Source organism: Rhinolophus sinicus, chromosome 5, assembly GCF_057876585.1.
Source record: "Rhinolophus sinicus isolate RSI-liver-muscle chromosome 5, RSI-T2T, whole genome shotgun sequence".
Classification (NCBI taxonomy): Eukaryota; Metazoa; Chordata; class Mammalia; order Chiroptera; family Rhinolophidae; genus Rhinolophus; species Rhinolophus sinicus.
The window spans coordinates 7,196,072-7,222,207 of record NC_142505.1 but is presented as its reverse complement, the minus strand read 5'-3'; the positions used below and the strand labels follow the sequence as shown (position 1 = coordinate 7,222,207).

At 59.6% G+C, this 26,136-nt stretch overlaps 1 protein-coding gene across 3 annotated transcripts; it reads right to left on the bottom strand.

Moving 5' to 3' along the window:
• Positions 1-694: 694 nt before the first annotated feature.
• On the bottom strand, positions 695-26,112 carry CELSR3 (cadherin EGF LAG seven-pass G-type receptor 3). 3 transcript variants are annotated; one of them, XM_088798155.1, is made up of 36 exons: positions 22,151-26,112; positions 19,988-20,638; positions 19,426-19,651; positions 19,019-19,134; positions 18,596-18,684; positions 18,332-18,489; positions 17,733-17,896; positions 17,394-17,519; positions 17,135-17,304; positions 16,531-16,716; positions 15,888-16,004; positions 15,326-15,497; positions 15,025-15,166; positions 14,805-14,925; positions 14,335-14,518; positions 13,916-14,017; positions 13,684-13,698; positions 12,437-12,531; positions 12,006-12,215; positions 11,570-11,765; positions 11,141-11,296; positions 10,604-10,778; positions 9,807-9,974; positions 9,482-9,608; positions 9,191-9,397; positions 8,796-8,970; positions 8,458-8,570; positions 7,911-7,990; positions 7,348-7,471; positions 6,972-7,088; positions 6,723-6,871; positions 6,397-6,512; positions 5,943-6,113; positions 5,251-5,451; positions 3,788-4,673; positions 695-2,450 (listed from the first exon to the last, which is right to left on the bottom strand). In XM_088798155.1, the coding sequence occupies exons 1-36, from the start codon at positions 25,893-25,895 to the stop codon at positions 2,423-2,425; spliced, it is 9,978 nt and encodes a 3,325-aa protein (XP_088654281.1). In that variant the 5' UTR covers positions 25,896-26,112; the 3' UTR covers positions 695-2,422. The 3 variants fall into 3 exon arrangements, with proteins under 3 accessions (XP_088654281.1, XP_088654282.1, XP_088654283.1); XM_088798156.1 differs by having other exon boundaries at positions 5,955-6,113; XM_088798157.1 differs by having other exon boundaries at positions 16,645-16,716.
• Positions 26,113-26,136: the final 24 nt, after the last annotated feature.

Below are 26,136 nucleotides of genomic sequence, written 5' to 3'. Positions count from 1 at the left end.
GCGACTAGTGATCCGAGCCTTAGCTCTCTGTGGAGGATATCCGGGTCCATGGGGCCTGTCATGCCTCTGAAGACGCCACTCTCAGGCTTTTCCCCTGAGATCGGGCATGTCTCTGAGACCCAAGGTGCCCAAAGCCTCTCTTCAACTCTGGACACCCAGAACTGAAATGAGTCTGAGGTTCCCCTCCTCCACACATAGCACAGCCCAACCATCTTGCCCCAACCCCAAGGTTTCAGCCAGAGCGGAGCCGTGGAAGAACGCGACATCGCTGCTGCCGGCTCCAAGTCCGACAGGCTGGTAGGGGTCAGAGCTATCAATAGTCTGAAGGGTTAGCAAGGACAAAGTTTCTAGGGTTAGTTTGACCCCCGGCCAGGGCAAATGCCAGGTTAAAGCTGCAGCCCTGAAGACTCAGGACGTTGCTGCCTTGAAGGAGGGGCATTCCCTTGGGACCTTACTCCCTGCACCTGTGCTCACACTTCAGGCCCCAATCACAAGGTGATAGGCCAGAATTCAGAGTGAAAGATGGGAACCTGGTCCAAATCTCCGATGAAATAGGCTATAAATAGCTGGATATTCTTGGGGGTGGAGGTGGGGCGGGGGGGTAAGACAGTGCTCAGATTTCTCCCAAAGGTCAGCTTGATTTGAATCATTCATAGCCATCCTCTGATCCCACCAAACAGAAAGAGGCAATAAACATTTTCTATAGAAGTTTATTCCCAAAACAGAGCGCGGCTTCACGGAACAATTTACACAGACAGGAAAGGGGGCCATGGGGCTAGAGGGGGTGACCCCCAGAGAGGGGCATCTACAGAACCTAGGACATAGCAAGGACATCTCTCTCTCCCCAACAGTGGACCCCTCAACCCTTCAAGGGCTGGGGTCACTCTGGGTAAGGAGAGCTGCAGTCCTGGCTGGCAGGATTTGGCACCAGTCAGTAATGTAGAACTTTTAATCTCCTTGGAAACTGCCTCCCAAAAGTATGCATAGGGGAGGGGGTGTCTGCACACACTCCCCCCGCCCCCGCCCCGCAATCCTACACCACCACTGTTCCCAGTGGTCAGAGGATGCCTTCTGGGTCTGCTGTTCAGCAGGGGAGCAGGGGACTCAGGGCTGACCTTTGGCCTGGGAGAGCTAGGGGTTAGAAACCCCTCCATATGGCCAGGCCCAGGGTCCTCACAGGTGGGTCCTCCAAGCTCCTCTCCCACTGTCTCTACTTTTCACTTGTAAACAAAGGGAAAAAAACATTCTCAACTGTAAACAAAGTATAAAAATTCAAAGTTTTAAGGTGTAAACAAAGTTTTAAAGTGTTTTAAATCTGGACCTGTAAACAAAGTAACAATAAAAGTCCCCAGTTTTAGACATCAGACAAAGTAATAAAAGAGTTTTGTGAACAGGTCGTAACAGTCGTTTTTCCCTTTAAAAGAGAATAAAGGAGAGGTGGAACTGCGTCTATTCCTGCAGCCCAGGTACCTAGGGCCAGGGCGGTTCCTGTAAACTTGGGAGGCAGTGGCACCTACAGTCTGTGTCTCCAATTCCCTTGTTTCTGCTCCCTTTGCTCTCCCTCCTACCTCACTCTTCAGAATAAATTCTAGCAGGGGGCAGTGTCAGGGAATCAAATGGCACCACAGACAACTTTTGCGTACAGCCGGGGCTGGGGCTGAATCAAGACCCCTGGGCCCACCCTTTGCAGGGAATGTCTGATTAGAGGCCTGAGCCTCTCCCCGTGGGAGAAAGGGAAGCCTTGCTCTGTAAACATGACATCTGCTGCTCCACCAGCACCCACAGCATCAGTCGTAGGTCATAAGGCAGTAAGTGGCAAGGACTCCACATAATAAACATCCACGTCCATGGGGAGGGGCAGCATGAGTGAGCCCAAGAGGAGGTCAGAGGACCCCTCTTTCCAAGACCAACCCCCAGTCCCAGAAGTTTGGCCCTTGGGGCATCCAAGAAAAAGCAAAGATCGGTTCTGTACTTTGGGTTCTGACAATATTCAGATCAACCTGGGGGCGGGGGCAGGGGAGGGTGCATTTGCCTGAATCTACCCCAGTAAGATGAGAGAAAAGAGCATATGATTTGCCAGGAACCCAAATGGGGCCAAACTCTGCACCTCTTTCCCTCTGTCCCCCTCCCTCTCCCAGCCCAGTCTCAGAACCCCAGGTGACAGAAAAGCTGAAAAATAACATAAGCATATCTCTCTGGTTACAAAGGTACAAAAACGTATAAAAGTCCTCCCTTCAGTTCCCTCGCCCTGCACACCTGTTCCACACATGCTCACACGCTCACGGACGAGCATGGACACTCAGCACTGCGGCAACAGGGCGAGCGGGGGGCTGCCTTGGGATCAGCACGACTTCTGGAGTTTCTTCTGTTGGCCCAAATCCTCCATCACCCTCGGCTGTTCCTCGGCTTGTCCGTCTCTCCCTCAGGAGTGACCTTCACTTCTGGGAACTCTGCAGAGTTGAATGAGGACATCAAAGGCGGTTGCTGAGAGGGCTCTGAGTCAGGTAGCTCTGGACTCCCCCCACCTACCTTCACCTGCCCCATCACCTTTGCCACTCAGTCCCTAGCCCCCTTATGTCCATTTTGGGGTTCTCCAATCCCTTCGCCCATTCTGGGCCCCCCAGACCCATCAGCAAGGCCCCTTGGCAGGCCACCAATGTCTTTTCTCTAAGCACTTAGCAAGCATCTACTATGTATAGACATTACATTAGACACCCTACAGATTCTGTCTCAAAAATCCCTGTATCTCAGACATATTTTGCAGATGAGGAAACTGAAGCTCAGAGAGGCAAGTGTGACTCCAGAGCCTGAACCCTTGCTCAGTGCCCCCAGCTTCTCCCTGCCTCCTGCCCCCACCCCCTACCCCCGCCAATAGCCGGACACCCAGGCTAGGCTGCAAGAGGATCCAGGTGGTTGGTGCTCACAGCTCTTTCTTATTCTCACCCCTCCATCCTTCCAGAGCCCTGGGCACCAGGCCCCCAAATCCTTTGCCTCTCTCTCCTTCCTTTCTCTTCCCCCAACTCTGCTCAGATTCTGTTGGTCCCCCTCCTCGCAAAGCCCTCTCACTCTACAGACCTCCACAGAGCCTGACCTAGCTATTCCTCCTCCTTAAAACTGAGCTCTCCCTTTGGCTTCCAAGGTCTGGCAACTCCTGGTTCCTCCCCACTCCCTCTCTGACTCCTGTGTATCCACCTGCTTCCTGGGAATGTCTGCTATCCCCTACCCCGCAGATGCCTGACAGGCACCTGAGATGTACCAGGTCCCCACTCACTTCCTGTGTGCCCAACCCCACAGTGCCCAGAGGCAGGAGGAGCTTAATATTGACTGAATAAATGAATGGTCTACCATCAAAGTTAGCTCTTCAGCCTGGAATATGAGGCACCCATATCCTGGCACTACTTCTGACCCCTTCTTATCCCACACTTACGCCTTAAACACAGCCTCCCGAGCAGGCTCCTCCTCTCCTCCCTGTCCCTCCTGCTTGGTTCCTGCCCTCCCCCCTCCACTAGCCTAAGTCCTTTCGGAAGGTACCATCTTTCCTCCTTAGCCCAGGAGGGACAGGGGAGGGTGGCTGGGCCCAATCATACAGTCAGCAAGCCCATGTTCATCACAGTCCCACTTCCTACCAGATTTCTGCCCTCAGCCTGTGGCCCCCTTGCTGTGCTGAGCCTGGGGGAGCCCACACTGTCTGCCAACCCACACCATTCTGTGCAGAACACAGGGCAGAGTGCACAGCAGGCTGCCCTGAGCTGATGAGGATGTGAGCAGGTGGCTGGACCCTGCTTACTCTGAGTCTGGCGACAGCTCCGAGATGCTGTGGGACGTGGCTGAGCGTGGTGTGGAGGGGCCAAGGGCAGAGGCTGTGGCAGAAGGCGTGGCAGTGGTGTGAGGGCCGGAGGGCGTGCTTGAGGACTGCACAGAGGAGAGAGCCGAGGAGTTGAAGGAGGCAAGGATAGAGGAGAGAATGTCCAGCTGCTCTGTGGAGGGGCCATGGCTAGGACCACTGGCTGAGTCCTCCCGAACTCTAAGCAGCTGCGGGGGTGGCCCAAGGCCTTCTCGTGAGGGGTGCCGGCTAGGCACGTGGTCCAGCCGCTCCCCTGAGTTCGATCTCCTGGACAGAGAGTCCAGGGGCCGGGATGGCAAGAGGGGGTCCCTTGAGAGTTGCCGCTGAGGAGACAGGGGCAGAGGTGGGGGCTGTGGGTCGAGGTCCCGGACACTGTGGGGTAGGGGGAGTGTGCTTAACCACTCGCAGGGGGCCCCTAGGTCCAGCGCATCTCGTGACCTAAAGCGGCCGGCCAAGGTGCCAGGGTAGTCCCTGGGTGGCTGCCTCCGTGGTAGGGTGCTGCCCCGATCCCTGGGCTCCAGGCGGCCTGGCACAGTATCCAGGCGTTCCTGGGAACCTGGCCGACTCAGGGGACGCAGAATAGGGGCAGGGGCCTCCTCCAGTCTCTCACGGCTCAGTTGCCGCCGGAGAAGCAGGTCCAGCTGTTCACGGGAGGAGTAGCGGCTAGCTGGCTGCGAAAGGCTGCCTGTGCCCCCTCCAGCATAGATGCGACCATAGGAGGCAGCTGGCACAGCACGGTGACCCAAGGTGGCTGCACGACACCAGGACAACTCAGGGGCGCCTCGGGTCTGAGGCACCAATGGGCACTGCAATCGATTCTTCAGGATGCCTGTGAGGGAACAAATGGGGGACAGGTGTATAGGGGGCGGGCAGGAACCCCCTGGGTCTAGGAACACAGCAGCCCTGGGATCCCTGTGTCACAGGACTGGGGGCAGAAACCCCTGGAGGAGGGTCAGAGGCAGCTCCTAGGAATTCCAGAGAGGCGACAGGATGGGACAATAATCTCCTCGGTCGGGATAGGGCAGTCCCCATGTACATGGGTAGGGGCAAACCTCCCCTGGAGGTCAGAGGGAGGGGCCGCCCCCAGGTTCTGGTGATACAGCTACGACTGAAGGGCAGGAATTCCCTGGGATGGGGCAGGGGCAGTGCCTGGGGGTCTCTGTGAAACAGGAGTGAGGACAGAAACCCCTTGAGTTGGGGCAGAGACAACCTCTTAGGGTTCTTGTAAGGCAAGGTAGGGGGCGGAAACCCTCCAGATTAGAGCAGGAGTTCTGAGATGGGGGTACAGCACCCCCTAGGGTCCCCACAAAGCAGACTGGGATTGGGGGAGGGGGAGGGATCCCCTGGGTTGGGGCAGGAGTGGTCCCTGGGGTCCCTGAAGTATCGGCCACGGTCAGGGACCACACCTTTCCGCTGGCGCTGGGCCCGGCCCAGGGAGGTTTCGTCGCCACTGGTCAGGGCCAGGTCCGGCTGGTTGTTGTTGGCGGCATCCTTGCTGCTGTCCAGCCCCAGGCGCCTTTCGGAGCCCCAGGTCTGTAGAGCACAGGGAGCAGCCTCATATTCCCCAAGGGCTGGCCAGTAGGACAGGAGGTCATTGCCATCCACATCTGTGGAGCCAGGGCAGGTTACAGGAGCCTCTGGGTTGACCCCAGTGACTCATGCCCCTGTGACCCAGATTCAGTGACCCCTGACCCAAATAACTCCTGAAACCCTGGCTGTTCTCACTGAGCATAGGTAGGAACAGATCCATGGAACCATGCAGGGAGGGGTTGCTGATAACCCGCACTCTCTACTGGAGGTGGACAGAGACTGGGGGTGGGGGAACCTGATGGCTGAGGGCGGAACCCCAAACCTCAGGGAAGACCAGAGGCTGGAGGGGTGACATGTCATCCTACAACATCCCTGACCTTGCACTTTTGTTGCCTGGGCTGTTCCTGGGTCTCCAGCCAGGAGAACACAGCTGGGAGGCTGGAGGGCAAAAGGGGTGTGGGGGCCCAATAATGACCCAGGTTCCCAGTAGGTTGGTCCCAGGAATCCTCAGGGGATAGCAGGGTCCCTGGGTCACACCCAAATGGAATATGGAATGTCCTTTGGTCACCTATGGGGTCACCTTTGGGGTGGGTGAGGAGCCTCTCACTCTGGGCTGCCCGGCGGAGTGGACGCTGGAAACGCCCCCGTGTCCGGCCATTGTCCTCGCTTTCTGAGGATGGGATGGACAGACTTCTCTCCTCCTCCAAGGACAGGTCACTGTCAGAGTCGGAGTCTGCTCCTGGAGGCAGGAAGGTCAGAAGGAGGAAGGCCTAGCAGTGGCTTGGGGAGGTGAGGGACTTGGGGAGTCTTGAGGGTGGCTGCCGAGAGGGGGCTGGGGACCTGGGGAGAGCTTGGAGTGGGGGTAGAAACAGAAGGGCTAGGTGGGGTTGGGTGCCTCCTGGGGCAATAACCTGGGGGGAGCCAGCCTCATTGCAGTCAGCCGCTGCTCCCAATTCGGGGCAGAAGAAAGGGGAATTGGGGAGAGATCCTCTGCCTCCCTCCTCCCTGACCCAGGCCCCCACCTCCACCAGCATCTCGATGGAACATGGCCACATCCAGGTCAGTGGGGCCAGCGTGAGCCTGGAGACTATGGTCAGTGTGGTCAGCAGTCGAGCCATGTCGAACCAGGACATTGTCCCTGGAAATGCAGGAGCCCCCCACCCCATCAAAGAGGCATGTAATGGGGTGCTTTGGAGGCTGGGGTTTCTGTGCATGCAGGAGCGAGGCAGGAGGCGTCTGGGGCAGAGGCAGCAACAGATGGCCGAGATGGGGCCTGATAACGCCCACCCCTGGTAAAGTGGGGCTGCCTGAGCTGTGCGTCCCCAGCACGATGAGACCCTCTGCTCACCTGAGGCAGCCACGGCCCCGCTGGCTGTCTTGGTCCTGGGTCCGGCCGGAGCGGGCACTGCTCACGGAGGAGACGGTGGAGGCGCCCAGAGTGATGCGGATGAGGCCGCTCTCCTCAAAGAGCGCTGTGTTGTTGTAAGCCCCAGGCCCCTGAGGGTGGGGGCCGGAGTGTGAGCCAGCCCTGGAGAAGCCTCACACCCTGGCCTCCCGGGGCCTCCACCCTGACTCCCCAGCCCTGAGAGCCCCTCACCGGCCCAGGTGCTGGTCTGGCCTCCTCCGGTGCTGCCTTCCTGCCCAAACAGGCTGGTGTCCAGGCGGCCCGGGCATCTGCATTCAGGACACAGAAGAGCAGCAACACTGCCAGGCCCTGCAGGTGAGCAAGGGTCAACGGGAGATCAGAAATGAGTCAGAGAAGGTCAGAGAAGGGCCCCCAGGGGGTCAGCAAGGCAGTGAGAGGTCAGAGTGGCACGAGTGACTGGAGTCAGTGAGGCTCAGTCTGGGATCAACACCCAGCCTGGCGTCCGGCGTCCAGCAGGAGTAAGTCCCAGGCCAAAGCCCTGCCCAGGGCGGGAACCCCCTGCTGAAGCCCCAGCGGGTCCAAGGTGAGGGACGGATGCCAGCGTTACCTGGAGCCCACAAAGTCCGGCGTGGAGGTAGTGGAAGGCCAGGATGCTGTGGTTGACCGCCAGGAGACCAAAGAGCCATGAGGCACTGACCAGTAGAAGGAGCAGAAAGGAGCTACGAAGGGTCCTACCAAGGGAACATGGAAGGACACAGGAGGACACGCTGTGCAGGGGAGTCACACAGGGCTCATGCAGGGGACACAGAAGGAAAGGAATTTACATAGGAACATGGAGGTCTCAGGATGACACTAGGGGAGATGGCAGGTCACAGAAAGAACCAGGTACTCAGAGAGCCATGAGGGGACATGGGGAAAACACAGGAAGGGGGAGCATGTGAGAAACCATGGAAGACAGATGGGAACACGTGGGAAGGCAGCAGGGAAGAGGCATATGTGGGGCCACAGTATGGCAAGGGCACCAGAGAGGGAACTGCAGGCCATGGCAGGTGTGACTTCCGCCCGCTACCCAGTATCTGGCACCCAGCCTGCACCAGAGATGCTCTGGAGACCCCAGTCCCTACCCAGGAGGGGTGAGAGCCTCCCATGCCCCCCATCCAGCCAACTCACAGCACAGAGTTCTTCTTGGTCTCCCTCTGTCCAGTAGAGCAGGATGTGCGGGCAGCAAGGAGGAACATGGTCCCATTCATCTGGACCCACAGCCAGACATGTGGAGCGGGGGGCAGGGAAGACAGAGAAAGAGATGGTGAGAGACAGACAGAGACCAAAACTCACAGAGACCAAAACTCACAGAGTGAGGCAGAACCAGAGAAACATACACACACACACACACACACACACTAGAGATAAGGAACAAAAAGAGACATAGCAACTTAGAATCATAGAAGTCAGAGACAGGAAACCAGAGAGACACTGAGAGGTGGAGAGACAGAAGAGAAGAGAGATGCAGGGAGGCAGAGGCAGGGAGAGGCAGCCATATCTGACCCCATGCCTCCATCTCCACGCTAGCTGACTGGGGAACAGAAGTAGAGGCTGAGCCCAGGAAGCTTGCGGATTGTCACCTGGAACCCCTCAGCTGACAGCACCACACCTGCTGCAGGGCCCCCTTCCACTTCCAACGGGAACACACAGGTGGTACCGAGTGCAGGGCACTCACCACGATGACAAGGACCACAGGGCCTGCGAAGCTCCAGATGAGGGGTTCATGGACCGAGATCCAACAGAAGTCGGGGTTCCCATAGCCCTCTGGATCCAGGCCAACAGCAAGGCCTGGCAGGGGAGAGAGAGCAGGACGGAAGGGGTGTGTTCCGGAGCAGCTGAGCCCTCAGTATGGAGAGAAGCTGGGGCTGAGAGCAGGCCTCTCCCAGAGCAGAGGGCATGGGGGTGCTGAGGTTGGGGTCATGATCAGGATTGGGGGCAGGGGCAGGGGGCAGGCTATGTGATGGAAGGAGATCGGGGTCACAGACGGGATGGGCCAGTGAGCAGGGCCCTCACCCAGCAGCACAGCAGGGACGCCCCAGCCTAGGGCATGGTAGAAGCGCATGGCGCCGCGGTCCACGTTGCGGGGCTCAACCTGCATGCGGTAGAGATGCAGCCCCTGCACGAGGAGCCAGGCGAAGGTGCCGAGGAAGAAGTAGTGCAGGAGGATGGCGACTGCGGTGCACAGCAGCTGAAGGCAGGGCAGGGGTGTCAGGACCTCTCCTGCCTCGCCCGCCTCAGACCCCCACAGGCATCTGCTCCCCACCTCTGACCCCTAAACCACAGCACCTTACCCCAGGATCCTGCCCCAAACCCTGGCCCCACCTGGAGCACCCCTGACCTCTGACCCCAGGCCTTCTTGGGCCAGCTGAGGTTATCAGGATGCCGGTCCCCTGACCCTGACCCTGCACCTGGTTTTGGGTCCTGTGGATCCCCAGCAGGAAGAGGAGCTCTGCCACGCCCAGGGCGGTGGCCACGTTGGCATGGATCCCACGCATGTTGGACTTGAGGCTGCGCAGGCTCAGCAGGATGACAGCAGTCAGCAGCAGTGTGGCCACAGACACGGCCACAACCACGTGGGTGAACACAGCCAGCAGTTCCAGGTCGCCCTCTAGCCGCTATGGGAACAGGATGGTGGCTGGTGTTGGGCACCCCTGCCCTTAGACCCTCCCACTTCCTCGGGACCCTGAACACAGCCCCACCTCACGGGGGGAGGCGTCCATGAGGACCCCAAAGGTCCCTGTCCGGCTGCAGCGACACCGTGCGTGGGACCCATTCCTGTGCACCAGCTCGCAGTCCCGTGCTGTCCACATGCCATGCTCGTCCGTCCTGCAGCCACAGGGCAGTTAGACCTACCACCCGCTCTGAGGAGGGCCCCATCGCCAGGCAGGGGTTTGTGAGAGGCGGTGGCAAGGGCTGAGGGGATCTGAGTTGGGGAGCAGCATTCCTCATGGGTCTGGGTGCACAGGGGCTGGGCCTCCCAGGGGCTAACAGGGGACTAAGGGTTTCCAGAGTGGAGGTCCTCACGGGCCAGGTGGCTCCCACTGCACGCAGATGGCCTTGCTCCGATTCGCCGTCTGCAGCAGGCGGAATTCGAGGCTGATCGGGGACTCCAGGACACCCCTTAGGAAATTGCGTCCATGGAACACAGCCACGCTGACCACCGGGGAGTTCATAACAGGGTTCTGGGGGAGCCTGAGGAGACACCCCACCTGGGCTTGGACACTGCGACCTCCCTAACCTCTATCCGCCTGCTTTACTGTCTTCATGCCACTTGCCATGGCTAAGCCACGGTCTGGGAGGTTCCTGAGTGGATGCTATTTCTGAGAACCCCTTCAGCTCTGCTGGGCTGCTTCAAAACCAAGGGTCTATGGCCTAGCTAGGGCGTCACGGTTCTGTAGGAATGGCAGGTTCTCTCAGCCAAGGGGTTTCAGACCCACTGCCCACACTGGGGCTTGAGGCCTGAGCAGCTCCACACTATTTGTCTCAAACGTCCCTCCCTGCCACCCCCGTCTGACTGACCTCCATCAGCCGGCCTATTTCTGCCTGTCTGTCAGCCAGTTTGCCTGTCTGCCCGGCGCCTACATCTCCTGTATGTGACTGCCCCATCGTGGCTCCAGGTCTGTCTGCCACTCTGCACAATTCCACAGAACACCTTTGCCGTGGAAGCTGGCCAGCATGGACAAGACTCCTTAGAACTGTGCATAGGACCATCTGTGTGCCTGTGAACCTGCTCATCTGCCCTCCAAAACCGGGGTGCTAGACTGGGTATAAGCTTGCAGGAAGCTCAGGGTGAGGGGCCTAGGAGTAACTCCACTGTGTACCTGGCGCCCCGGCGCTCAGCCTGGAACTGGGCAGGGAGCAGCCCTCCCAAGGTACGGTAAACGAGGAGGATGATGATGGAGATCCCAGGCTCAGGCTCGGGCTCCGGGGGAGCTGGTGGGGGCGTCACACTGGAGGTGGTGGAGTTTTCCATGTTGCTCCTGCTTGTGGGCAGAACTGCCAGGGGAGGGGAGGAGCCACTGTCAGCGACCTCCAACCCCGAGCACCCACAAACCCAACTCTGAACCCAACCCTTCAGTTCCAGAACTGGGGGACAGGGCGAGCAGGAGCCCATGAAGGGAACATGGGCTTCCAGGACTAGATCCCAACTATCAGGCCTGGAGAGGTCATCTGTGGTGAGAGAGTGCTGTGGCCAGGTGTGGGGGGAGAGTTGACGTGAGAAGAGTCTCTCACAGGGTCTGACATGGGAGAGGTCTGGCAAGGGGAGAAATGCAGGAGGGCGACATGATATCTGGCTTGGCGGTGGGGGGCGGGGCTAGGAAACGGGACCTGGCCCAGGCGTCACCAAGGGCTCTCACCTTCAGGTGGGGACGGCCGTGGGGACTGGGAAGGCAGCAGCACATGGGTATGAGGATCCCAGGCATCCTGGCCTCGGAAGAGGTTGCTGTGATAACGAGGGTAGCGACGGGTCCCCCGGGTCAGACTGGGGTGCTCCATGCGGTCAATGCTGAGCACTGGCCGGAAGAGGGGTGAGACCATGAAGGACCTCCTCCCTGTGCGGAGGGTCCCACTCCCTCCTACCCCTATCCCATACCCGAGGCCCACACCCCACAGCCTCCTTGCTACCAGCACAGAGCCTGTCCCTGCAAAGCGCTGAGCATGGCAACCCAGCCTCCTGCCATTAAGGTTGACATCGGTAGCCACCAGCCCCAGAACTCCAGGTCTTTGTCCTTTCACAGCCCCCCCCCCCCCGTCCGCCCCCTTCTCCCCCCCCGACCAACACATACTGATGTTGGGTGTCACCAGCCCCACGGGATTCAGGTATGTGAGTTCCATATTCCTTGCAAGCGTGGCCGCATACTCCTCCAGATGCTGCACCAGCCCTGCACTGCCAGGGGAGGCGCCGGGGGCTCGCTGCCCCAATGCTGCCCACAAGTCCCCGGTCTCTGGAGCAAGCAGGGCAGAGCCGGCCCACAGCAGATTCTGGGAGGAGGGGAAAGTGGGCTCAGCCAGGTGAGGATGTGTGCGGGGACAGGGCAGGCCTGAGGGGTTTGGTCAGGTGCTCAGAGGGGCCCCAGCTGGCAAGGGGGTGGGTCTGGAGAGGACGAGGGAAGAGGCAGAGCCCAGAGCCTTCACTTCCCCGGGGCCTATAGGGGCCTGACTGGGGGAGCCAGGGCTCAGGGTCCAGGGCCAAGGGGGCGGGAACACAGGGTACAGCCCCACCTCATTGAAGTGAGCGTCCTGTGTGGCTGTCAGCCCAAAGCCCTGCTGGTGGCTCTCAAAGGCCAACAGGTGGGCCAGCAGGCGGGCAGTGACTCGGACGTCTTGGCTAAAGTAGTGGTCAGTATGGCCGGTCACCTCCCGCAGCCTCTGAGCCAGCTTCTTGGCCTCCACGGTATCCAATGCTGTCTTGTTCAGCTCTAGGCCATCCAGCTGCCAGGACAAAGATGTGGGTGGTCACTATGGTCCTTTAGGCCTTTCTCAAAAGCCGCACAGGAAGGGTTAGGCCAGGTTAAAGGGCAACCAGGAAAAGCCCAGGTCAAGGGCTGGGGCATGATGTCTGGGGCCTACCACAGGCCTGGGGAAGTTGAGGCCAGGGCTGGGGCCGGGGCCAGGCAGGTCTTGAGTGCAGGGCATGGTCTGGGCAGTCTCACCAGCAGATTGAGTTCTCGAAAGGCAGGGGAGGTACAGTTGAAGAGGTCGGGCTCCAGCCAACCCTGGTCCTCATCGCATAGCCGCACAGCAGCACCTGGAGCAGGCAAGACCTGGTCAGACCTGGGGCCTGTGAGAAGGTGACCACAGCACCTTCTCCCACCCCAGGAGGAACTCTGAGGCAGAGACCAGAGGACTAGGCATCTGTGGCTGGAACCCTGGAGGGGCAGCCCCCGCCTCCAGCCCAGGCAGGCCCCAGCTGCTTGTCAGTCAGTTCCCGAAGGGTCTGCAGACCACATCCACTACAAAGGTGTACACAAGGGCAGGGCTGTGCATACACCTGCGCTTGCACACGAGCACACATGCGCACACACACACACACACACACACAAAGGCCAGGAGAGGTTCACGGATATGTGGCCCAGGGCAAACGCACACACACTCACACACTCCAATGCTCACATCTGCACACACATAGGTGCATAGACCAGAACAAACATACAGATACAAGGATCTCTCATACACACACACACAGACACGCTGACACAGACCAGGTTCTCCAGGAGTGTTTTGTGACCAAAGCGTGGGGGTGGAAGTTATCACACAAGTTTTAACTGCCCCAGTGATGACTTCCCTGCCGTTTCTCCATAGGCTGTGGGATTGGGATGGGGTTTGCGTAAGAATTGATCTGGGCCCATAGCCATTAGCCAAGAGGGTCCCTACCTTAAACACAGAACCCCCTCCCCTCAAAACAGACTCACAGACGTGTGTGCAGGCACAGAAAGACACACACACGAGCATGCATACACAAACAATCTATCCAGCCACTGCAGGGGACCTCAGGCAACGGGGAGGGCTTGGCGGGGACCTCAGGCAGTGGGGAGGAGTCTGTAGGGTCCTCAAACGGTGTGTGTGGGGGTCGTTCTTGACCTCAGACAGTAGGGAGAGGCCTGCAGGGACCTCAGGAACTGACGAGGTGTCTGCAAGGACCTTAGGAAGTGGGGAGGGATCTTCAGGGTACTCAGACAGTGGGGAGGGGTCTCTGAGGACCTTAGGCATCAGAGAAAGGCCCCTGGGGTCAGTCCTCAGACAGCAGGAAGGGGCGTCCAGGGACTTCAAGCAGTTGGGAGTAGCTTTTAGAAACCTCAGGCAGTGGGAGGGGTCTGCAGGGACCAGGCAGCAGGAGGGATTTGCAAAAGCTCTGGCAGTGGGAGGGGGCAGCGCACCTGAGCAAACACGTACCCCTTACCTGCACCCCGCAATCCTGCCCAGAAGCCAAGAGAAACAGACGGAGGCTCAGTGAGGTGTGTGGGGGGACCCAGAGCCCCTAGGAGGTAGTGAGGGGCCCACACGGACCCCTACCCCACTCCCACCCCTTTGCAGGAACAAGGCCACCCAACTCAGGAAAAGAGGTGGCTCCAGCAGTCAAAGGACAGGCCCACCCCTACCCTCAGCTTTGTGCCTGCCCCCCAGGTACTCACCCAGGGCCCCCCGAGGACAGGGCACTGAGGCCAACATGCCAAATTTGGTCTGGGGCCACCACACGCCAGACCTCAGGGACTTGGGGCAGGCATCATAGAGCACTAGGGAGAAAGGAGGTGCTCAGCCAAATGGCCAGGGGCTGGGACAAAGTGACAGTCACACCCACTGTCCCTCCACCACCCAACCCAGGCCCACTGCGCACCATTCCCCTGCTGGCCTCACGGGAGCTGGCCTGTCAGGTTCTGTGACAGGTCATCAAAGTACTTGGGGCAAATGTGGGGATCCCCTGGGTGTCAGCGTCTCCTCAGAGAAGGCTCCCGCAGTTCCTACCCAAAGAACTAAGAATGCCATGAAACTTGGCGCAGGCAGCATGCCAGAGCTAGTCTCCTATGTGTGGAGCTGGGTGGAGCCTGCTCACCTTGGCAGCCACTGGCTGTCACCTCTGCAAAAGGACTGTCACAGCTGTTACACTGGCGGCCAAGGGCTCCTGGGCGACAGGAACACTGCCCGCTGTGGGGGGCACATGAACGCGAGGTGGAGCCCACAGGGTAGCAGTCACACGGGAGGCATGAGTCGCTGCCCCGCGGTCGGTAGTGGAACTCCTGTTTGAGAATGGGTCGGGGGCCTGAGGTGAGAGGTCAGAGCTTGGGGAATAAGAGGAATCAAGGAAAGGTCAAGAGAACGCTCCTCACAGGCCAGGAGGAAGACTGGGCCTCCAATAAAACTTAAGGGAGGGGTTAGATGTCAGACAAGAGATAGCAGTTAGGTCTAAGGACAGGGGTAAGAGGTCAAGGCCTGAGGCGGGGGCAGAGGTCAGCAAGCCAGATAAGAATCGCAATCCATGGCTAGGTCAGGGTTCAAAGGTCAGGGGTCAGAGGCCAGGCGCACCTTGCAGTGACACTGCCCATTTGTCTTGTTGCAGTTGGGGTCAAAGCCCTTATGAACATCGCAGTTGCAGGGGCCACAGGTTGGGCTTCCCCACCAGCCCCGCGGGCACTGCTGGTCCATCCTGGGGGTGGACAGGCAGGTGAGGTGCCTCCATGATATCTCAGTGACCCCCACTACTTCCCACCAGGTCTTCCCATCATCTCAGCCTCCAACCCCTTACCTGTGCTCACAGTGGTGCCCGAAATAGCCACCGGCACAGTCACAGGTATAGCCATGGGGGGCTTCTGGGAGGTGCCGGCATGACCCCTGGTTCTGACAAGGGTTCAAGATGCAGGCGTCCACACAGCCTGGGCCATAGTAACCTGCAGGTTAGGTGAGAGCTCAGGATACTGGCCACAGAGCATGAGAGAGAACAGGTACCTGTCCTTCTCAGTCCCCTCCTCTAGGCTTTCCAGGTGCCCCGGTCTTCACCATGAGCCCCAGGTTTCCACCCAGATCACACCACTCCCCCTAGTCCCCACCTGGCCAGCATTTGCAGGAAAAGGTCTGCCAGAGGTCTCGGCAGTCAGCATGGGGTGGGCAGGGCCCGGATGCACAGGCGTTGGTCATGACACAGCCAGGTTCCACGTTCACTCGCTGGCTGGGGGGAAGCAGGGCCGGGGACCCCGAAGGCGTGGAGCCGAGCCATACCCCCTATGGACACAGCCAGCCAGGGATGAGACCCATGTCAAAACACCTCAGCCCCAAGCCCTACAGAGCCAACCATCTGGTCTGATAACTCCTGACATGCAGTCTCCCAAAAAATACCAGACCCTGACCCCAATATCCCCAATTCAGTCCCCCCATGGGATCCCTAATTGTGCTGTCCCTGACACATCACCTCTAAGGACCCTTGATAATCTAAGCTAGACTCTCACTTTCAACAGCACACAAAGGCTTGACCTGTCTCTGATGGCTCTGGGTCCCCACCCCACGCCACCCCCAACCCCATCCCTCATATGAATGCAGCTTTTCAGGTCCCAAGGCCCCCTGATCTCTGACCACTCGCAATGCCCCATATCATGTTCCCATGCTGACCCCCACCTGAACACAGCCAACCAGACCCTGAGGAACCTCCTCTTCACCGCTGGGGGCCAGGCCTCCCACGTGCAGTCGCTTTACTTTCAGGCCCTGCAGCTCACTCCCTACTGCCATGGTGTCCTGGGGGAAAGGGACAGTTAGCACTGGGGGTGAGGGTGGGGGGCTGATGGAACCCTACCCTAGCCCAGAGTCAGTCCTGGCCTTGTCCTAGCCCTGCATGGCCATACTTTGTCCCTCTGTACCAAGGGAATGGTTGGGAGTGAGCTGCTCCCGAAGACAGAGGGCCTGTGGGAGTATGGGGGATGGATGACAGGAAGGTTTCAGTCTCGATCTGGCCTCAGACAGGCGCTGAAATCCCATGATTCTGAGCCAGGGAGATCGGGGCAGAGACCAGAAGGGGTTTCCAGAAGTTAGGCAAAGTGATGGCTGCAACAGTACCTCAAGACCAGGCCAGAAATTTGGGTAGCCTCCCTGACATGAGGAGAGCTTGGGAATGGACCAGCCTGGCTGGCAGGGTAGGAGGAGGTGGGAGACTATCAGATTATGGGCAGGGGAGGGAGTTGAGAGGGGCTGGACTAGAGATGGGATCAAATGAGGTGGTCTGATTGGAAGACAAAACGGACTACCCCAGGGTCAGAGGTCAGACCTGGAAGAGGCTAAAGTCCAGTGAGACCATGAGCACATGGTGGCCCCGCCGGCCACCTGGCTCCTCTTGCAACTCCAGCCGCAGATCATGCCACCGGCCATCACTGACAGTCACCTGGTCCAGGAGGAGGTGGGCAGCATGGCCAGAGCCCCTGGTCACCGTCACAGACAGCAACCCCCGATCCAGCTGTGGGTAGAGAGGCACAGCCCTGGGGTCAGAGCCCCAAGTTAGGCTGGAGCTGAGTCAGGAGGTGAAATCAGGGGGCTCAGAGGTCAAGAATATCAGAATAGCAGGAGCAAGACTATATCTGGCACATAGGGCACTGTGCCCAGGGACATTATGTTGCTGAGAGAGAGGTTAGAGGGTAGAGGTCAGGACCAGAGGTCGTGGATTGGTGCATCTAGCACAAGAGAGTTATCGGTGTCCTGCATACATCATGGTGGGAAAGAGGATCAAGGGCCAGGGTGCAGAGCAAGGTCCATTATGGTCATACACCTGGCAGAGAACTACGCTGTGTGACCAAGCCTGAACTCACAGTAATGTTGCTGGTGGTGTTATCGATTGAGACCTGAGGGTCTAGGGAGGGGCAGGAGGACAGACACACCTGACAGAGGAGCGTGTTGTGTGTCCCAGCCTGCACTTGCATCAGGACCCCCTGCGTCGCCCGTGTCCGAAATGCCAGCCCCAGGTACCACGGCACAGACACGGCCATGTCATTTCCAAAGTCCCATCTCAGTGTGCCGTTGCCACGGAAATGGTGGGGATGGGCCATGGCTGAGGGGATGAAAGGAGCAGGGTCACAGGCCCCGCCTCAGGACCAGAACTCACCCTGCCGGCCCCTCCTGCCCCATGTGGCCACTCACTGAGCCGACAGTCTTTGCCACCAAAGCCCACAGGGCAGTCGCAGCTGAAGCCGCCCCAGCGCTCTGAGCAGAAGCCACTGTTCTTGCACGGGTTTGAGTCGCAAAAGTGCAGCTTGGCCTGGCAGCCTGGGAGAGGAAGGCACATGAAGGATATGAGACATGGGGTGGGGCACAAGTGCTGGACAGAACATAGAGGTTCAGAGGGGCCGAAAGTGGCCATGATCTCAGTCCCATGTTCTCTCAGGGGCCCTAAAGGCTGGTCTGTGATGAGGGGTGAAGTCAGCTTTGTAGTCTCACCATGTAGTCATCCACCCTCCCTATGATGCGGACAGAGCCTACCTGCCATAGTGCCATTGTTGGCAACAAAGGCCGCCATGTCCATTCGGCGGCCGTCAATGTGCAGGTCCCGCATGCAACCGACGAAATCCTTGTGGGACACAGGGAAGTTTTCGGGGAGGTTGGGGACACCCCCCAGGAGCAGAGGGCCCGTCAGGTCCAGGGACCTGGGAGACAGAGGTCCTAGTCATTGGTGGAACTGGGGCCAGGGTAGGATTGCTCTTGGGGGCCATAGGAAGGCAGGACTCAGAGGGTAAGGTGATTCAGGAGGGAGGGTGAGGCCAGGTTGGGGGAGCAGCTGGGGCTTTACTTTAGCTGGAGATGCAAAGGAGAGCTCATGGTGGGCAGATGGTCTGGGGAAAGGTAGAAGAGCTGGGGTTGAGAGATAGGATGAAAGGGTGAGGCATGTGGACACCTGGGGTAGGGTGAGAAGAAGTGAAAGTGAAGTGGGGTTTCAGGGTCCCAGTGGGGAGAGGAAAACCTGGTGGTTTGGGGAAGGATGGGGAGCTTGGCAGGCTGGAGTGAGAAGTGGGGTATGTGAAGGGGTGGGGTGGGCTCTGGCAGGCAGAGGGCAGGGGATCAGGGGCTGGGGGGGACCTCACTTCTTGGAGCTGGTTTGGACGCCAGCAGCTGCACAGGAGTAGTTGCCAATCTCAGCACCAAACTGAAGAGCCACGGCCACGTCACAGTCATCCACGCTCAGCACAGCCACCTTGTCCTTGGAGGGGCCCTGAGCACCCCCCAGGGCATCTGTCCGGGGCTAGAGACCCAGGCACACCACTCAACAGGACCCCCAGGGTAACCACTGAGGGTAGAACCTGGCATCCCAGCTCCCCCCATACTCCCAGGCCAAGGATGGTGCCCACCTTGTTGTAGTATCTCAGATGCACTGTGTGCCACTGCCCGTCACTCAGGCCCCCTGGAACTGTGGGACTGACCACTGTGTTGGACTCACCTGTTGGGGGGATGCATGTGGAGGGTTGTCTGGAGCTGCTAAGTTGCCCCTCCCAGTCATGTAGGCACAGATACGCCCAGGGTGACCCTGGGTGCATCAGATCACTGGCCCCCTACTGGTACCCACACTGGCTGGACCAGAGTGCCTTTGGACAGACAGGAGAAGCACACCCCCACAGGGAATGGCCATGGGATCAGGTCCTCACTGATGTCTGGCATGGAGGTATGTGTTCAGGTGTGCAGTGAGGCAAACCCAAGGGAACCCAGGGCTTGCACCATCCCCATCTCGCCCACACATGCACCCACTCAACCACACACAGCCCCATGCCACTCACCTGTGGAATATGTGAGTCGCACTTGCCCAGCCACAAGCTCGAGGGCCAGGAAATCGTGCTTCTCATTCAGGCGCCCATTGTAGAAGAGTAGCCCACTTGGCTGGACAGTTGCGAACCTGGGTGGGGTGGTCAGGGTGCGTCACAAGCTGGACACCTCACACCCACCATCCCTGCAACAAGAAGTTTCCAGGGACGCCCACCCTGGCTGGGATAATAGAGGAAGTGATGAGAGAGGTGGGGGGGAGGGGGAAGGCAAATGCAGTGAAGCTCTGAGACTTCTGGCCGGGCATCAGGGATGGGGCGGTGTCCTGTGGGACGTCAGGATGCGACAGTCAGGAATCGGAGTGGGGTCATGTAAGTAGTAGGGAGGGCGTGGAAGTGCGCAGAGACACGGGGCGGACACCTACGAGAGGGACAGCGTGAGGTGGAAGCGCTGCCGCAGGCCACGAAACATGACGAAGGAACTCGGCGGGAAGGAGCGTGCTGCCACCTCGCAGCGCGGGCCCTCGAAGGCGCCGCCTGTCGGGCACTGGCAGCGGAAGCCGCCGTCCGGCGCATCGGCACAGGTGCCCCCATTGCGGCAGATGCCAGGTACACAGCGTCCGGCCTCCGTGTCCAGCTCGCAGTCTTCTCCTAGGGTCAGACCGAGGTCAGAGGTTGTCACAACCACAGGTGCCCTGTCCCTCCCATGGTCCCGCCCAGACCACTACCACAGACCCTCAAGCCCTGCCCTGCCCACGGCCACGCCTCCTTCACAGCCTCAGCCCCACCTAAGGCCTGTAAGTCCTTCGTGGCCCTAGGCTGTCCCTGGGCCAGGATCTACGACTTCTGGTCTCACCGTGCCCAACCTGAACTCAGTTGGCTCAAGTGATGTGCCGTCCTCACTTATATTGTGGTTCCGTCCTCACGCTCTGCCTGAGGTTCCTCCAGCTCCGGCCAGACAGGTCCCCAGCCCCGTGCCCTGCTCACCTGTGAAGCGCGGGCGGCAGACGCAGGTGTAGCCGCCCTCACGCCTTGCGCAGGCGCCGCCGTTGCGGCATGGGTTGGAGTAGCAGAGGTCGAGCTCGGTCTCGCAGAAGTCTCCGGTGAAGCCCAGCGGGCAGCGGCAGCGCAGGCCTGCGATGGGCTGGATGGGTCGAAAGAGCGTGGAGGCTGAGGCCAGGAAGGGCGCAGACGAGTCAAAACGCAGCACTGACACGCACTTCATGTAGTTCTCACAGGGTTCCCGCAGGCACACGTTGTCGTCGAAGGGCAGCACATCCAGAAGTGAGCGGGCGGCAAGCGCTGCACGGCGCACATACAGCTGCTCCTGCAGCTCCTCGGAGCTGAACCAGGGACCCGCAGCGCCAGCCCCGGCCCCGCGCGGCGCCAGCGCCGAGAAGCTCACATTGAGCACGGTGCCCCCCACGTCCGTGTCGTTCTGGATATTGAAGATGAAGACATCCTCAGCAGGGGTGGCAAGTACCGCAGCCACGCCTTCCAAAAAGTGGCCCAACAGTGGCGATAGGAAGCGCTCCTGCCACATGTTCTCCAAGCGCACGGTCAAGCTGTTGGCCAGCAACTCCTCCGTGATGATGACCACACGCAGCACACACTGTGCCGTCACACTGTGCAACCCATCTGCGAGCAGGGGTAGAGGCAGTGGTCAGTCTGGGATCAGCAGCTGCCCTCCCTGGGGCACAAGAGGTCTGGGACCAGTGACTGCCCAGTCCTCCAGCACCTAAGTCAGCAATCTGACCCTGCCAGGACACCAGGGGGTCTGGGACTTGTTACCACCAGCTCCTCCAGGGTCTGTAGGGAGCTCATCCAAGCCCGTGTGGTGGGAGGCCACAAACTGTTAACAAGTTGCTGCTTCCCCTCCCCTCCCTCCAACACAAGGAGGTGCCTGAGCCAGAGATCAACCAACCCTTCCCCGCACCCCACACAGTGCCCATGGGTCAACAAGCCATTCTTCCAACACAACACGAGAAGGGCCCTAAGTGGTCGTTAATCCATCCTTCCCCAAGTTATCATGGTCAGCAGGCCACGCCCACTCAGGACACTGAGGAACCAGGGCCACTGACCACCCATCCTCCCGCACTGCAGAACCAGCGAAACATCCCCTCCAAAACAGGGATCACCCTTCCCCTATCTCTGGTCAGCAAACTACTTTCCCATGGTACTGGAAGGGGCCCTGGCCTCGGGACCACTCAACCCCACTCCCTGGGTTGGCAAGATCCCTCTCTCAAGGAGGGTCTTGCACCCTGACTTCCTCCACCTTCAGCATTCTTGGGTCAGTAAGCTGCCCATCCCCCCGGACAGACCTGGATCCTGCGATCTGAGTGGCCACCCTCAGAAATGAGGACGAGGTGCTTCTATGCCTTGTCCCCAGAACCTAGCACACATTGGGTCATCAATGAAGGTTGGTTGTTGAGTGAACTGAAGGCTAAATGGAGGCTGTGCTTCTTTGGCGGTGCCAGGAATCCATGCTCCAGAATTTGGGAATGGACACTAGTAAAGCCTGCCTGCCAACTTCTGTAGCCTTCAGTAGACAGGATTGCAGGAGCCTCTCCCACCTGCACCCTCCTATTAGGGAGGGCTTTGTGCAAGCCTGGGGTTGTGGTGGCAGGAAAGAGGCAGGTGGGCCTCTGGACATTTTCCCAAAGGGCAGGGCCCCTGTCAGTCCCTTGGATAGTAGCCAGATCAGTGTGGGCCCACTCTCTGCCTGAAGCCGCCTGAGTAAGTGGCTGTTCCTGACCATTAAACTATTGGCTTCCCTCTCCTGCACAGATGGGGGAGGATCAGACTGGACCCAAAGTAACCCATCATCTGAACAGAGGTGTGGTGTGGGCTGACTGGTCTATGCTGGCTTACCCTGCAACCTCCAGAGAATTACCGCAGGACCTCCAGCCTTTCAGAGGGAGAGGGGCTATCAGATAGTTCATACAGTCTTTATGGGGTCTGCTGAATGCCTTAGACTCTTTGGGGTTCTGTAGAGACTTTCCAAGAATCTAAGCAGGGACTATGTGAACCTAACCTAAGGGATTCTTGGAAGGCTTGGAAATCCCTCTTTGGTTTGAGGTGCCCTGTGGGAGCCCCTGAGGCCCTGACAGATTGAGGTCACTGGGCTACTTTCCTGCCCCCACCCCTCACCTGTGACAGTCACCAACATGGAGGCCACGAGAGGGCGGTTGTTGTCTAGCTTGCGGCTGAGTCGAAGCTCCCCGCTGGTCTGGTTGACCACCAACAGCTGCAGCTCATTGCCCCGCTCAAAGGAGTAGAAGAGGTGGTCGGAGACATCGGGGTCGTAAGCTGGGATGCGCCCAATGATGCCCGAGGGGAAGGTGTCTGAGCGGTTAGATACATAGTTATTGAAGAGGATCTGGAAGTTGTTGAGCACAGGGCTATTGTCATTCTGGTCAACCAGGCGGATGTGCACAGTGGCCCGACTCACCAGAGGGGCGGACGTGGCCTGCACCACAATCACATATTCCTGGCGAGCCTCATAGTCCAGATCAATGAGTGCTGTCAACTCTCCAGAGAAGATGTCCATTTGGAATAGCTCGGGGATGTTCCCCTCCACAATCTGGTACATTATATGGGCATTGGGCCCTTCGTCGGGGTCCACTGCAGTGATCTGGGCCACCACCGAACCCACAATGCTGTTCTCCTTCACTCGTACCTCAAACTCCTCAGCTGGGAAGACAGGTGCATTGTCATTCACATCCTGCACCGTCACCTGGATGCTGACTGGAGTCCGCAGGGGGGGCATGCCTCGGTCCACGGCGTAGGCAGTAAGTTCATACACGGGCATGGCCTCCCGATCCAGCCGCCTCACTGTGCGGACAATGCCCGAGGTGGGCTCAATGGTAAAATCTCCATCCCCATCTTCCCCATTCTGGAAAGTGTACTGGACCCGGCCATTGGCATGAGCATCCCGGTCAGTGGCTGAGATCTGCAGAACACTGGTGAAAGGTGGGGCATCCTCAGAGACCAAGCCCGTGTAGTGGGAGGCCACAAACTGTGGCGCATTATCATTCACATCATTGACCATCACCTCCACATAAGTGGTGTCTGCCTTCTGCGGGATGCCATTGTCTCGAGCTGTAATAGCCAGCGTGTAGGTCACCTGATCCTCATAGTCCAGCGGGGCCTGTAGTGTAATGGCCCCTGAGTCTGCATCAATGCGGAACTGGGGCAGGTTGTCCTCCAGTAGATAGGTGATACGAGCATTCTCACCCACGTCATCGTCAGAGGCACTGATGACCACCACGGTGCTGCCCACTGGCCGATCCTCATTCACATTCACAGAGTAGTGGGCACTTTGGAAGACAGGCCGGTGAGTGTTGGCGTCTGTGATGTTGATGTGCACATAGCAATGATCGTGAAGGGCACGGTCAGATGCAGTTAGCACCAGCTTGAAGTAGCGTTCCTGCTTGTAATCCAGTGGCAGAGCCAGTGTCACCAGACCTACACCACCCTGGGTGCTGATGGCAAAGCGATTCCGAGTGTTGCCGCCTGTGATCTGGTAGCTGATGGCACTGTTGGCATCACGGTCTACAGCAGTCACGCTGACCACACTGGTGCCCACAGCTGCATCCTCATTCAGCCGTAGGTGGTATTCCTTCATCGTGAACTCAGGCCGATTGTCATTAACATCCAGCACAGTCACTGTGACGCTGGCTGAGGCTGAGAGTGGGGGTAAGCCATGGTCTCGGGCTTCCACACCAAAGAAGTAATGCTCCACAGACTCACGGTCCAGGGGACCACTCACAGAGACCCAGCCAGTGGCACTGTTTATCACAAAGGGTGTATCAGGTGCCACACCAGTAAGGGAGTACTCCAGTCTGGCATTCTCCCCATGGTCAGCATCCACTGCCTGAATGTGGATGACTGAGTGGCCCAGGGGTGCATTTTCCAGGACAGAGACCTGGAAGGGCGTGCTGACAAAGATTGGAGTATGGTCATTGATGTCCACCACCTGGATGCTGGCCAGGCCGGTGTTGTTGGACAGTGGGGGCCGGCCTGCATCCTGCGCCCGGATGCGCAAGGCGTACTCTCGTTCTGCCTCAAAGTCCAGAGGTGCCACCACCTGGATCTCGCCCGTGAGGCTGTCGATGGCAAAGTGGCCGCGGCTATTGCCGCTGATGATGTTGTAGTGCACCAATCCGTTGGCGTCCTTGTCTCGGTCGGTGGCCGTGACGCGTAGCACCACCGTATGGGGGCGCACATCCTCGCGCACCTGCGCCACGTAACGCTTCTCGCTGAACTGAGGCGCGTTGTCGTTTTCATCCAGCACGGTTATGTGCACACGCACGGTGGCAGAGCGCGGCCCAGGCTCTTGGCCCTGGTCGCTGGCTTCCACCACCAGCTCATAGCTTTCCATGTGCTCTCGGTCCACGCGACCGCTGGTGCTGATGAGGCCTGAGCGCGGATCAATCTCGAAGGCGGCGGCAGCTGCGGCACGCGCAGCTGGCGGCCCCACGAAGCGGTAACGCAGGTTGGCATTGGGGGGCGCGTCGCCGTCTGTGGCACGCAACTGTAGGATTGGGTAGCCCTCCTCCACGTTCTCACGGAGCGTCTCCCGGTACTGCACCTGCTCAAACACCGGCGCGTGGTCGTTGCGGTCGGCCACTGTAACTGCCACCATGGTGGTGGCCGAGAGGCGCGGCGAGCCGTGGTCCTGCGCCGTCACGCGCAGGTAGTGGCGCTCTATGTTCTCGCGGTCCAGAGCCGCCTCCGTGCGGATGAGGCCGCTCTGAGGGTCGATGCTGAACAGCTCCAGCGAGCGGCTGTTCATGAGCGCAGCGAGCGTGTATATTAGGCGTCCGGCCTCGCCCGCGTCCGGGTCCTGCGCTACTACACGTAGCACCGCGGTGCCGGCCGCCTCGTTCTCGGGCACTAGCGCCTGGTAGTTGTACTGCGGAAACTGCGGGTGGCGGTTCGCGGCGCGACGGGGGCGGACCCTGCTGGCTGTGGGTATTCTCCAGGCTCCTGGCCCGGCCGGGACTCCCGGGGGGCGCGGCCCGGCGAGCTGCGGAAGGAAGCGGCGGCGGAAGAGACGGCGGGAGCGCATGCGCTTGGGCGTCGGCTCGGGAGCTGTCCGATAATCGCGCGGTGCTGAACCAGATGCTGGAGCTGTCCTCGCCGTGCGCGGTGCTGAAGCCAGCCCGGGGCCAGATCCCGCAGCTCCCGGAAGACAGCCCGCTCGGGAAACTGTCCTCTCGGCTCGGGATGTCGTGGTTTTCTCACTCTGACCCCTGTGCCCGAGCGCCCACAATTCCCCGCAGCAGCGTGTGGTTCCCACTTTTTTGGGGAAGCCTCTCTCAGCATTCTTTTGGGAGGACACCGGCTTAAAACCACGGGGCCGAACTAGAAGGTCTGAAGGGAAGGGCGAGCTATTCTCTGGGTCCTGGACCTCTGGGGACAGAGTCTCTGGCGACAAACTAGCTCTTCGTAAGGGTCCTGTTCGCCCGCAAGAGGAGACCTCTGGGCGCCAACATAACAGAGACCCTGGGCCCTGTCCTCTCTCTCGCCCGCGGCTGCCTAATGCCTGGACCCCGTATTCCGCCCCCAGCCCTGCGTCCGGCTGCTCAGGGGACCCACGACCACTCTGGGCGCTTTGCCTTCCCCCTCGAAGCCCCACGAAGATAGGCTCCCTGACTCCCAGGCCAGGCTCTCCATCCTCTCGGGCCCCGGGTGGCTCGGGACAAAGAGCTAAGGCTTCGTCGCCGATCCGCGCCCCTGGCCCTGTAGCGGCAGCTACTCCCGGGTCCCAGCCTTGGCTCCCGCCGTCCCCCAGCTCCTCCCGGCTGAGAGGGAACAAAGAGAGGAGAAGTAGCACGAGTAGCGGGGTCGTCGGCCCCCTGAGACCCCACCACGGCGGCTGCCTCGCCATCACCCCTCGCCTCCCCACACGGCCTCCACCGCCCCCCGCCCTGGTCCGGGCCTTGGGCCCGCCCCGCCGCTGGGGCCCTCTCCCAGGCCTCTGCCGCCGCCCCGGTCCCCCGCCTCTCGGCCTGTAGTTCCGCGCCACCGCCGCCACCCTTTGGGCACCATCTAATCCGCGGCCAGAACCCCTTTGGCGTGCAGTCCCGGCTTTTGCCTCCCCCACCACAGCATCCCCGACGCTGCTGCTG